Source organism: Salvelinus alpinus, chromosome 15 (assembly GCF_045679555.1).
Source record: "Salvelinus alpinus chromosome 15, SLU_Salpinus.1, whole genome shotgun sequence".
Taxonomy (NCBI): Eukaryota; Metazoa; Chordata; class Actinopteri; order Salmoniformes; family Salmonidae; genus Salvelinus; species Salvelinus alpinus.
Genome location: NC_092100.1, coordinates 14,611,641 through 14,625,546, shown reverse-complemented (window position 1 = coordinate 14,625,546; position 13,906 = coordinate 14,611,641). Strand labels below are relative to the sequence as shown.

The window sequence follows — 13,906 nt, the reverse complement described above, 5'->3', positions numbered from 1 at the left end:
TAACTTTCCACAATGTGAGTCATTAATGCATTACCTGTTTGGGACCGGCCAGAGCTGCTGCAGAGAATTTTATTGCCCCCCCCCCCCTACCCTACAGTAGTGCTAATATGTGAAAGAATGTGGCTTACGGTTGTTGGTGAACGAAAGCAGCTTAGAATGTCAGCCTTTCCTTGGATACTTTTTTTGTGTGGCTTTATCGAATTAGATGTCTCTGAACTATCTTAGTTCACAATCACATTAAATTAAATTATTCTACTGAATTTTTGTAAACAGTAAACAAAGCAGCTCTACCTTAGCTTTCTATGTATCCTCCTCCACTGTGAAATGACACACCAAACCTCCCTCTCCTCCCCCCCAGCTGAACTGCATGCCTCCAGACACCTGCAGTGATTTCAGCTTCTCTAGGAAGGGCCAGCTGATTGTCAGTGCCAGCCGCCCAGCCAGCACGTCCGGCCCCGGCTCTGTGTTGTCCAACGGCTCGGCCCTTGCCTCCCCCGACCAGCTCCAGGGATGGTTCTGCACCTCCGCTAAGGTGGGCGGCTGTACCGGTTCTGCCCCACACACTGCCCACCTGATGCTATGGTCACAGCTAGCTAGGATATTCCACCGTGGAGAGATTATGGTTTTAGAGTAGACTGTCATTTGTGTGTTGGTGTGCTGTAATTGGTGGAGAATCAAGACAATATGGGTTTACATAGTTTTACCTGGGTGTTTTATGTAGGCCAAACAGAGGTTTAATGCTTTTAATTGTTTTACTGCATCAGGGATAGCGTACACAGACGTTTCAGCTTTACAGCCTTCTTCAGTGTATAGGTACAATTTTCTTTCATTCAAAACAGCATTTATAAAGAACAACGGAGGAGCAGCTGGTGCTTCTAATCAGGGTTTCAGCTCATCTGCCAATCCAACACATTGGTTAAATCAGATGGGGTCAAAGAGAGAAAAGAGGGATTCATAAAAGGATGCTTCCCCTGTAGATCGTGTATCTCTTGTAGCACCATAAGGAAATGTTTTAACTTTGTATGCCCTCAGACTTCTAGGACCTATAAGATAAAGTCATGTATAACTTGCACTACTAAAGGAGTTACTTAGATGTTAGTGTTCTTGTAGTAAGATTTATATTGGAAAAACAAAGTACGCCTTGGAGAACATAAATCCACTATTAGACGTCAAGATATCACCTCGCCAGTTGCGAGACACTTTATAGAACAGAATCATTCTGTTAATGAATTGCGTTGAGTCGGGATGGAAAATGTTCATCCAGCAGGTAGAGGAGGTAACTATGACAACAAAATACTGTGGCTATATAAATCACATTCTTTATCTCCACACGGTTTAAACAAAGAATTCGATTTCACCTCCTTCCTATGAGCCACAGTTAATTGTTATACAAGAACACTGTCCATATCAGATTCTGCATTTAGTTCATGAGTTGGCCCCACATGTTTATGAATGGCTTTGCCTGATGTCCTTTGTGGTGGGCTATCTCATGAATTGATGTGATGTATTTAGGTGAGCAGACATCTGGGGCAATTGATTTGTGAGTTGCCCTTCGTCCCTGCTCCCATAACCTATATTTCTGTATCTCTTTGTGACCTATTTGTATACAGTTAGGGCAGAAAAGCCACGTCCCTGATTGGCAGATGAGTGTCAACCCTGATTAGAACCACCTGCTGCTCATCTGTAGTTCTTTTCAAATGCTGTTTTCAATTAAATCACATCGCACTGAAGAAGGCTGTAAAGCCAAAACGTCTGTGTAAGCTATCTCTAATACAGTAATATCTATATATTTTTAAGAATGAGGTAAGTTTTATGCGACATACACCTCTTTTTGTTTGCCAGAATATGTGCGTTTTAAAGAACTAGGTAGTCATATGAACAGTGCCAATTGTGTTTTGGATAATACATCAATAGTCTTTGTCACCTATCCCTTAACCCAACATGTAACTCTTCTGTTTTCGATATGCTATGATATCATAATTACTTGAAGAGTGAAGTGGTATGTATTGGGAATGTGGCATTTTATTCCTCAGGGAACTCAGTGCAGGTAAATCAGTTTTTGTGTAATAACTGTATACAAATAGGTATACACATATATTTACCTGCACTGAGTTCCCTGAGGAATAAAATGCCACATTCCCAATACATACCACTTCACTCTTCAAGTAATTATGATATCATAGCATATCGAAAACAGAAGAGTTACATGTTGGGTTAAGGGATAGGTGACAAAGACTATTGATGTATTATCCAAAACACAATTGGCACTGTTCATATGACTACCTAGTTCTTTAATGTCAACATAAGAAACTATAAGGTTCATAAGTTCATTAGAATTCCAGATAAAGAAATGCCATAGCGGAATGAGACAACAGTAGAGAAATATATCTACAAAACTATATGAAATGTGCCCAGAAGTAACCGCACACAATGTGATTCTGTGGCTGGAAGAAAAGAAAAAAAAGTATGTGCAGAAAGAATGATCTGTCTCTTAGATTGTGTTAATCTCTACCTGTGTCACCAAGGTTCCCTGTTGATTATGTAGGCCTACTGCTGTTGGTGGAGATATACATTCACCGGACAGTTTATTAGGTGACTTACTATATAAAGCTGGAAGACAGGCATCAAGGCATTCAGTTACTGTTCGATTGAACGTTAGAATGGGCAAAACGAGTTAACTAATCGACTTTGAGCGTGGGATGATCGTCAGTGCCAGGCATGCCGGATCCAGTGTCTCAGAAACTGACACCCTCCTGGGCTTTTCACACACGACAGTGTCTAGGGTTTCCAGAGAATGGTGTGACAAACAAAAAACATCCAGTTAGCGGAAGACCTGTGGGCGAAAACCGCTTGTTGATGAAAGAGAATGGCAAATTCTGCCAGCTAACAGGCTGGCCACAAACAGACAAATAACGGCGCAGTACAACAGTGGTGTGCAGAACGTCATCTCGGAACGCACAACTCGTCGATTCTTGTCACTGATGGGATATTGCAGCAGACGACCACACTAGGTTCCACTCCTATCAGCTGAAAACAACAAGAAGAAGCATCTCCAGTGGGCTCGCAATCACCAACCTTGGACAATCGAGCGATGGAAAAACATTGTCTGGTCCGACAAATCCCGGTTCAGGATTTGGCGCAGGCAGCATGAGTCCATGGACCCATCCTGCCTGGTGCCAACGGTACAGGCTGGTGGCTGTTGTGTACCGCCATCCAATGTGCAGCAACTGCGTGATGCCACAGGGACCAACATCCCTGTGGAACGTTTCCGACGTGTAGAATCCATGCCCGGATAATTCAGGTTGTTCTGGAGGCAAAGGGGGGTCTGAACCAGTACTAGATGGGTGTACCTAATAAACTGGCTGGTGAGTGTAGCTTAAGGTTTTTCCTGGGTATATGCAATCTGTAGATTTTGACCTGATTTCAGATTTTTCCCCTACCAATGCAATTTGAGTGTTTTTAGATTTTTATTTGAATGTTTTGACTGTGATGATTAATTCATTACCTATTTATTCACTGTGTCTTCTTGTGATGTAGGGGAGGCAGACAGAGCACATCAGCCTGCCCAAGCCCTTGTCTGGGGGCCTGGGCTTCAGTGTGGTGGGCCTAAGGGCTGAAGGGACAGGGGGCCACGGGGTCTTCATCAGACAGGTCCAGCCTAGGAGCATCGCATACTGGTACTGCCTACTCTCTCACCAGCTCCTCCTCCTCAATCTCTTTACCAAGCCAACACAATCTTAGTCAAGGATATCTCATGCTGATTTAGAATGTTTGACAGCTCGTATTAGAGCCCCTTTTAAAGGAAACATTACACATTTATGAGCATGCATGCACTCAACAATCATAAATGCTTCTATTAGCTTATGTTAACAACAAAGAGTATGCAGTGACATTTGTAGTTAAATTAGCACAGCTTGTAAAGGCACTGCCAAAAATGAGATACACAGACCACATACCGTTCTAGAAAAAGTAATATGAGCAAAGATGAGATAATCTTCTAAAAATACTTCCTGGTTCAGTAAACGTTACATGAAAAAAAACATACAAGATATACTGCTTGGTAGCGACTCCTGTGGCGGGCCGGGCGCATGCACGCTGACACGGTCGCCAGGTGTGCGGTGTTTCCTCCGACACATTGGTGCGGCTGGCTTCCGGGTTAAGTGGGCATTGTGTCAAGAAGCAGTGTGGCTTGGCGGGGTTGTGTTTCAGAGGACGCATGGCTCTCGACCTTCGCCTCTCCCGAGTCCGTACGGGAGTTGCAGCGATGGGACAAGACTCTAACAACCAATTGTATACCACAAAAAAGGGGGTCAAAAAAGTTCATACATTATAATATAGAAAAAAGTGTATAAATAAAAATACACCTTTTGAGTCTTCTTGCTCTTTGGGATCAAGGCGGGGTTACTGTAATACTTTGCGACCATTTCTGATGTACAAATTGCTTTATAAATACATTTGATTGATTTGTGTTCTGCGTGCCGGTAGGGATGGGCGCATACAGGAGAACGACCAGATCCTGGTGATCAACGGGACGCCCCTGGACCAGAGTGTCACCCAGCATCAGGCCATCGCTCTCCTGCAGCAGCCTGGGGACAGGGTGGATCTAGTGGTGGCCAGGGACCCTGCCACCATCACACAGCATACAAACACCCCCCCGCCCCCACTCCCGCCTGGGCCCAGTCACAAGGTAAGGGTGGAGCGCACATTTATGTATCTCAGTATGAAAATGTTTTTATACTGCCATGTTGGCAGGGTAGCCTAGTGGTTAGAGCGTTGGGCTAGTAACTGAAAGGTTGCAAGTTCGAATCCCCGAGCTGACAAGGTACAAATCTGTCGTTCTGCCTCTGAACAAGGCAGTTAACCCACTCTTTCTAGGCCGTCATTGAAAATAAGAATTTGTTCTTAACTGACTTGCCTAGTTAAATAAAGGTAAAATATATATTTTTAAATAAATAAATGTCATGATGCTATCAATCAATTAAGCTAGCATGGTGCTATCAATCAATCAAATGTATTTTCTAAAGCCCTTTTTACATAAGCAGTTGTTCATTGGATTTAATCCTTACACGGAACCCAAACCGACTGCGCGCGTGCGCTATCGTGCATACATTTATTTTGTCCCCCTACACCAAACACGATCACGACACGCAGGTTAAAATATCAAAACAAACTCTGAACCAATGACATTAATTTGGGGACAGGTCGAAAAGCATTAAACATGTATGGCAATTTAGCTAGTTAGCTTGCACTTGCTAGCTAATTTGTCCTATTTAACTAGCTTGCTGTTGCTTGCTAATTTGTTCTGGGATATAAACATTGAGTTGTTATTTTACCTGAACTGCACAAGGATCCTCTACTCCGACAAATTAATCCACACATTAAACAGTCAACCGAATCGTTTCTAGTCATCTCTCCTCCTTCCAGGCTTTTTCGTCGTTGAACTTATATGGTGATCGCATCTAAACTTTCATAGTATTACCACGACTACAGGCAAAACAGTTCGTCTTTCAATCACCCATGTGGGTATAACCAATGAGGAGATGGAACGTGGGTACCTGCTTCTATAAACCAATGAGGAGATGGTAGAGGCAGGACTTTCAGCGCGATCTGCGTCAGAAATAGGAATTACTTCTATTTTAGCCCTTGGTAACGCAGACGCTCGTTGGCGCAATAATTGAATAACATGGATTTTTAAATTTATTTTGCGACGCTCGCGCACGTGACGTGTCCGGTCTGGTCAGCATGTTAGAATAAATACTTTTAAGGCATTGCGTTTTCACTGTTTTCAGTGTTGCATGTAGGACTGTGAAAATCATGGAATTTGGGAGGACTGTAATTGTCCAACCAAATTACTGCGGTGTCTGTAATAACCGTTTGGGAAAAAACTAAAACATTTACACACATTTTCTCCTCCTCTCCTGACTGCATGTGCTGCCATAGAAATATAATTAATAAAATGGGGAATCCCATTCAAGTCAATGATGGCTTAAGTGTGGACTGGCAGCCATAGATGCAGTGAAGTGGTAAATCGGTAGAGGTCAATAATAGAACGCAGATGTTACATTGACCAGATTGGCACACATTAAAAAAATCTGATCTAACAAAGTGTCTGTTTTCGCTGCATAACATGTAGAAGCTGTCTCTTTTCTGGTTTAGGAGAGACTGCTAATGCTAACTCACGTTTGTATACAGTAAGCTGGTTTGCATAGCTAGCATACAGAAATGGGTGGTGGTAGTCATTCGTTTTTAACTGTAGTGCAGTTGATTGGTAAAGATGGCATGAACATGTGTTGGGGTAGACATCCATACAGGCGTTATACTCTGATTTTTACCTTAACATATTGTGAAATACACATATAACTAATAGTCTAAATGTAGGCTAATTTTACAGAGGGACAATGAGGAGACGGAAACGCGTGGGGGGAAGATTCTATGACAATTCCATTGTTTTTTAGAAGCAAAGCAGGAAGTAGAATATGTGCTAAAATATTTGTTGAGTCATCTCAACTGACAGTACAAAAAATACATTCCATTGCATGAGCCACATCAGTCGACATCATTTGAATGAACATTCTACATTACTATGGAAATGATTGCATCACAATATCAGGCAGTCATTTTGTGTGTACCCATGAGTTTGCCAGGGTTAAAGGTTGCAAGTATGTTCTATTCATTCTATTTCTGTGTGTGCTGCTGCATTGTGGGAGGCATTGCCTAGGCAAACAAAGTCTAGTTTGCTTGTTTTAGCAAGAATCAACAAAGTTTCATCACGTTGTTAAGAGTCCATGTTACGGCAGAAACGGACACAACCACACGAATGCCTGACCATCCTGTCAGTTTTGACTATTATTTTAATTTCATGACAGTCTTGATCAATAACCGTCAGTTATATGGTAATTGTGCCAGCCCTACCTAGTTGCATGACACATAATCCTCCATTTAAGTGTCTTTTTTTGTTGTTACATAAGTAAGTTGAGATAAATTCAGGAAACCCGTCAGAAGATATAGGAGGCAACTCTTTCTCATTTGAAAAGTTGTCGATTTATTGTGGTACATTTTTTGTATATATATTTTTTTCTCTCATGGTCTTCTGGTCAATGTTTTTAACCAGACCAATAAACACAAGTACTAGAAAGGAGTATGGTCCAGAACAATGCCCTGTGATTTCTGGCTGCACATCAACTCGTGTTGTCTACTGACCTTTCGCCATTTGACTCATATGCAGTGGTCAATAGGTCACAGGACGTTGTTATGTTTAACTTTGTCATAAAGGCTATTTTCTGTCACTCAAAACAGGCACTTGACCATCACTGGAGACTAACGTTTGGAGGGCAGTTTTTAGGTGACTGCTTAACTCTGTAGCAGTCAACATTCTGATTTGAAATTCATATTTATGCAGTATGGTACCGGACTGTGGGCTGTTGACATTGAGTGTATGATGTTGATGTCCTTATAGCCTATAGGAAATGAAGTTAGTGCTTCATTTGCAGGATTGCCCTGACTATGTATTTAAGTTATACGCAATTGTATTTAAAAAAAAATGTCCAGACAGTCTGTCCAGATCTGGAAGGACAACAGTATCACTTGTCTCCAGTGGTGTTTTGACAGTACTATGTGGGAAGGTTTTGAGAACAGCAGCTCTGATCTTGATGAACTTACAGATGTTGTTTCAGACTATGTAAACTTCTGTTTTGAATCAGTTGTGCTAAATAAAATCTGTAAAATCTTCCCTAACAATAAGCCTTGGGTATCAAAACATCTAAAATCACTACTTAATAGGAAGAAGGCAGTTCATGCTGAGGGTGATAGACAGGCTTTAAGAGATGTACAACGTGAGATCAAAAAACAGATACTGGTGGACAAGGAGGCATACAAGCAAAGGTTGGAGAGGACCCTCTCCCCTGGAAACTTGAGGGTGGCCTGGCAAGAGATTAAATCCACGGCTAGTGCCCCCCACATATACAGGGGAAAAACCAGTGCTGAGCTTGGGAGACATGAGGGCCAGAACATGACTAATGAACTGGACGTTTTCATCTCAAGATTTGAGTCAGACAATTTTTGTGTCGGAGGTAAAACAACTGGAAGCATCATTACAAATGTTTGAGAGGGTTGTTGTTTTGTTTGACAGGCTGATGTTTTGAAGTAGTTCAGGGGATGTAACGCACACAAAAGCCCAGGCCCAGACAAAATATGTGGACGTGTTAACGTACTGTGCTGAACAATTGGCAGGTGTTTTCACAGACATTTTCCAATCCTCACTCGACCAGCAACACGTGCCAGTATTGTGGTAAAACTCAATAATTATACCCATTCCTAAAGCTTCTAATCCCTCTGTGCTGAATGACTACCGCCCTGTCGCCTTGACATCCTTGAGAAAATGCCTTGAGAAAATGATGAAAACTCATGTTCTCAGCAACACCCAGAAGCTCCTCGACCCGTTTCAGTTTTCCTATCAGCCCAGCAGAGGAGTTGATGATGCCATTCTTACTCTCCTCAACATGGTCTATAGACATCTGGAGGGAGCCAAATCCCATGTCAGGGTTTTGTTGTTTGACTTTTCTTCTACCTTCAACACAATCCAGCCTTACATTCTGGCACAGAGACGTTTAGTACCCACTCCACCACCAACACAGGCTCTCCTCAGTGATGTGTTTAGTCCCCACTCCACCACCAACACAGGCTCTCCTCAGTGATGTGTTTAGTCCCCACTCCACCACCAACACAGGCTCTCCTCAGTGATGTGTTTAGTCCCCACTCCACCACCAACACAGGCTCTCCTCAGTGATGTGTTTAGTCCCCACTCCACCACCAACACAGGCTCTCCTCAGTGATGTGTTTAGTCCCCACTCCACCACAAACACAGGCTCTCCTCAGGGATGTGTTTAGTCCCCACTCCACCACCAACACAGGCTCTCCTCAGGGATGTGTTTAGTCCCCACTCCACCACCAACACAGACTCTGTTGCATGATGACGAGGAACACCATGGCCCGGTCCTAAATGACTTGGTAGAGTGGTGTGAGGAATCACACTTGGTCCTCAATACCAACAAGACCAAAGAGATGTTCATAGACTTCAGGAAGCGTACAACACCTACTTCTGCAACGTCTATCAGAGGTCAGAACATAGAGATTGTAGAGGAATACACATATCTGGGTGTCCTCTTGGACAGTAAGTTTCAGTGGAGTAAATGTACAGACCTGATCTACAAAAAGAGTCAACAGAGACTGCTTTCTCAAAATGGTGGGATCTTTTAATGTTGACTGTACTATACTGACTCTCTTGAGTATTTAAACTTTTTGTATTGTTTGTTGGTTTGGCAATGCCACTGTCAACCAGATAAATATGCTTAGAAGGATTATCACCACAGCAAGCAAGGTACTTGGAGTCAAACAGACAGGCCTGGATGAGATCTTTAAGGTCAGGGCCCTCCACAAGGGTCACAAAATCATTTTAGACCCAAGCCACCCCCTGTACCCGGACTTTGAACCACTCCAATCTGGGTGCAGGTATAGGGCACCCCGCGGCAGGAAAAACAGAACTAGACAATAATTTGTGCCAGGTGTGATATCCCTCCTAAATAGCTCGGGCTAATGTTCCTATCCACCCAGTAAGATCAGCAGGCTAGTCTCTTTTTATTGGTATGTAACTGTTATGAAAGTTGTATTGTCAATTTGTTTTGTATTTAAATGCCACTTTAAACGTGTACATGACACTGCAACAAAATTTCCCCATGGGGACAATAAAGTCAGTAAAGTAAAGTCGCTGTACACTGCTTTAATCAATGTAGACATGACATGGAAGTCAAGGAGATGAAAGCAGAGAGCGTTAGAACACGTAATGGAAAAAAATGTAGACCTAGATCACAGATTTGCTGTTGTTTTTAAAACTACGGTGAGCGATATGGTTCAATGTGCCAATATATCAACACAATCTACTTTTTCGTTTTTTTAACTTGCTGGCGTCTTGAAACTAAAGTTGGTTTCATGTATACTCTGCTAATGACCATACCAAAAAAGAGTAACGGAGAGCAATGTACAATACAGCAAACTTAGCTAAACAAGGAATTAGTGGTAAGTGCATGGAGCTGCCATTTTCATGCACCTCAGCTATTGCAATCATTAGGCCTACAATCTGACAAAATGCAATACTTAACCTAACACTTTTCAGCAATGTTAATCTTGAAACTCTACGACTATAACAAGCTCTGTTTTTAGTGGATCCATTTTTCATTCAAACAATTAAATGAGGTTTAAATGTATTATGGTTATTCAGTGTAGGGTGACCCATACTTAAGCAAAGAGTAGTGGTTATTAACAAAGCATAATTACCATTCAACTCAATAGGCTAAAATGGGTGGTAATTTACATCAGAACTGACAAGTAAAGGGAGTAGTAGAATGAAAAGCAACACAGACTGGCTGATCCCTCTGTTTTCTTACGGACGGAAAATAAACGTGAGCGGATGAAAACGAGACTGGGATAGATCAACACTGGGGTGATCGACATGATTAACCTGGAGCTCCAACAACAAACAGAACCAGCTCCACCCGCCACAAGTTTAATTAAATAACCCCAAAGAAAATCCTTCAGAAATCCCTCCTGAAAAAAACTTTTTGGGGGGGAAAAATATGAGAAACGAGTGTCAGACGCCCAAATCTTAGTTTAATGCAAAGGATACGACACAGACAAGTTAGGCTGCCTAGTTCCAGCCATTATGATAATGTAGTGCCTATTTCTGGGTCATTATCGTGTGCTATTTCACTATTCCTGTTGTTTTTAATCCTGTTTGGATCTAGGCCATATCCTGCATTGTATCAAGCCTGGGCCTTGCTTTTGCCTTGTGTTTTATTCATGTGCTGTTTCCCTTGAGGTTGTTTAATGGAACGCTGGCTTAAAAAAAGACTGATGTCTGGATTTGATTTTTATTGCCGTTTTCCCCGGCCTAACTATCTGTCACCCGAGCCAAGCTTCTACAAAAACCCAGATGCCGGCGCTGAGTCTCTTTATTAAAATGTTTAAGTGTCAGCTTGGCACCACTCCCTCTATTAGCTCTCTCCATTCTGATTTGTCAGAAAAACCTGACAATAAATACTGAAAATGTGGGAATAACCAACTCCTGAAAAGCCCATATAAATTACATTTACTGAACAAAAATATTAATGCAACATGATTAATTTTCAAAGATTTTACTGATTTACAGTTTATGAGGAAATCAGGCAATTGAAATAAATTCATTAGGCCCAAATCTATGAATTTCACATGACTGGGAATACAGATAAGCATCTGTTGGTCACAGATACCTTAAAACAAGATACGGGCGTGGATCAGAAAACCAGTGTGTGACCACCATTTTCCTAATGCAGCGCAACACATCTCCTTTGCATAGATTTGATCAGGCTATTGATTGTGGCTGGTGGAACCTTGTTCCACTCCTCTTCAATGGCTGTGTGAAGTTGCTGGATATTGGCAGGAACTGGAAAACTCTGTTGTACATGTCGATCCAGAGCATCCCAAACATGCTCAATGGGTGACATGTCTGGTGAGTATGCAGGCCATGGACAAACTGGGACATTTTCAGCTTCCAGGGATTGTGTACAGATCCTTATGACATGAGGCTGTGCATTATCATGCTGAAACATGAGGTGATGGCAGCGGATGAATGCCACAACAATGGGCCTCAGGAACTCATCACGGTATCTCTGTGCAGTCAAATTGCCATTGATAAAATGCAATGTGTTCGTTGTCCGTAGCTTATGCATGCCCACACCATAACCCCAACGCCAACATGGGGCACTCTGTTCACAACGTTCACTTCAGCAAACTTCTTATCCACATGACGCCATACATGTGGTCTGCAGTTGTGAGGCCGGTTGAACGTACTGCCAAATTCTCTACAACAACATTTGAGGTGGCTTATTGTAGAGAAATTAACATTAAATTATCTGCGAACAGCTCTGGTGGACATTCCTGCAGTCAGCATGCCAATTGCACGCTCCCTCAAAACTTAACATATATATTATATGTTATATGTGGTATTTCATAGTGTTGATGTGTTCACTATTATTCTACAATGTAAAAATAAACAAAAACCTTTGAATGAGTAGGTGTGTCTAACCTTTTGACTGGTACTGTATAGCAAAAGTCAAATCGCTCTGCCGCGATCCTGTTTATTGCGTGTTTATTCTGTCATTGTTTTCCGTCTGTACAGGACCCTGTCATGATCTCCTCTTTCCTCTCGAGGAACTGCACAGGCAACCTGAACTCCGCATGATGAGTCGCATGTCAATCAAAGATGTCGTCCTGCCCCTCTCAACCCCAATACCCATTAACTGATTCTTCCCCTTAAAAACAAATGTTCCTAATCCCTACTCTCCCCTTTAAACAAGCTCCCCTGCCCATCCAAACCGTCTCTCTAATTGTGAAAAGCTGAGAAAATATTGAGTTAGGTTGGCTTCAGGGATTCGTTCCCTTCCGTGCCTGAAATGGCAGATTGTACAGTCTGTTTCTCTGGTGCGTTGCTCGCTCTCATACACCCACCTGACCTCATACCTGTCATTCTCACCGAACATGGCTTCTAGAGGTTGTTGCCGTTATCTTGAACCCTAAGTTCCTTGAAACATTTTAAAACAAGTCTGACGTTATCCCTTTCTACACTGAGTAGGAGTGCTGATCTAGGATGAGTTTAGCCTTTTAAGTCAAGATAAATAGTATTATATCAACAAGGCTGATCTGATCCTAGATCAGCACTCCTACTCCAAGATGAATGATCTAGATGCCATGTTGTCCCAGGTTCACAGTAGAACAGTTTTTTTATTTTCTCCCTGAAACAGAGTGCCTGGAATCCACGTTCCCATTATGGCTTTCTCATTAAAACTGTCATTAACCCACACTCTCTGTTTGTCTAATAATTCTGTAACGTCTCATGGGGCAGAACTGTCAATATGGAAGGACATGCAATTTTAGGCCAAACCTTGCAATCAGGATAATGTTTTGTATGTGCGGTTGAGAATATCTCTAATATGTTTAGTATTTAGTTCCTTTAATTAAGTGTGTTTAATTCAATCTCATGATGTCTAGTGAATATTTACTGTCCTGACAATCATAATTCTGTTTTATGATAATTCAGACTCTGTTCCATTGTCAAGTTAACACAGTAGTATATAAACATACCATATTTCGGTGCTAAAATGAATTAGCCTAAGCCACAGAATGTCTTTTTGAATACTGTAAAACCAGCAAGTAGACTCTCTCTTCACATCTAGATGTTGAGTTTTCAGTAGGGCTGGGCGATTTTTATATAGAATAAATTCAATTAATTAAAATGTATGATTTACTGCAATGTTCCACATTTTTATTTCGCAAGAATCAATTTTTTGTATTTTTTTAATGAGTGTTTTGTCTTATTGTCCTCGTCTTCTCCCCCTTCAGTGCTGTGTGCACTGTGTACCTTCCCTCTCGCACACAGACACCAAGCCCCTCCTCCTGTGCTATGTGCACTGTGTACCTTCCCACTCGCACAGACACCAAGCCCCTCCCACTCACAACAACAAAGACGAAAGACGTCTTCCTCTCTGACAACAAGCAATTTCAACTCGCTCTTTGCATTTGAGGTTTGGTTCCAACAGAATCGATCTATTCCCCTTCCAACGATAACGTTTTAAGTATCAACTCCCAAAATTTAGAACAGAGCAAACCCTACTAAAACGGGAGTATCAATTAACATGATTGTGGAAAATGTGTTTGCCGCCCATGGCATTGCGGTACCAAGTACTGCTAACAACATTTTAGTCTCCTGCTGTTATGTGCTAGCTGTCTAAGGTGTGTTTATAAATGTGCAATGACTGTAAAAATACTAATTTCTATAAGGAATTGGCAACTCATTCTCATTCTGAAAAATAAGCGTCTT

The 13,906-nt window shown here is 41.9% G+C and overlaps 1 protein-coding gene across 1 annotated transcript in view; it reads left to right on the top strand.

The window, feature by feature from the left end:
• The window catches only part of LOC139539529 (inaD-like protein), a 269,424-nt gene that overhangs the window by 3,197 nt on the left and 252,321 nt on the right, over positions 1-13,906 (top strand). The window contains exons 4-6 of the mRNA XM_071342573.1: positions 359-532; positions 3,538-3,677; positions 4,486-4,687. Coding sequence (XP_071198674.1) covers positions 359-532; positions 3,538-3,677; positions 4,486-4,687 — 516 coding nt within the window. The remainder of the gene's footprint in view (positions 1-358; positions 533-3,537; positions 3,678-4,485; positions 4,688-13,906) is intronic.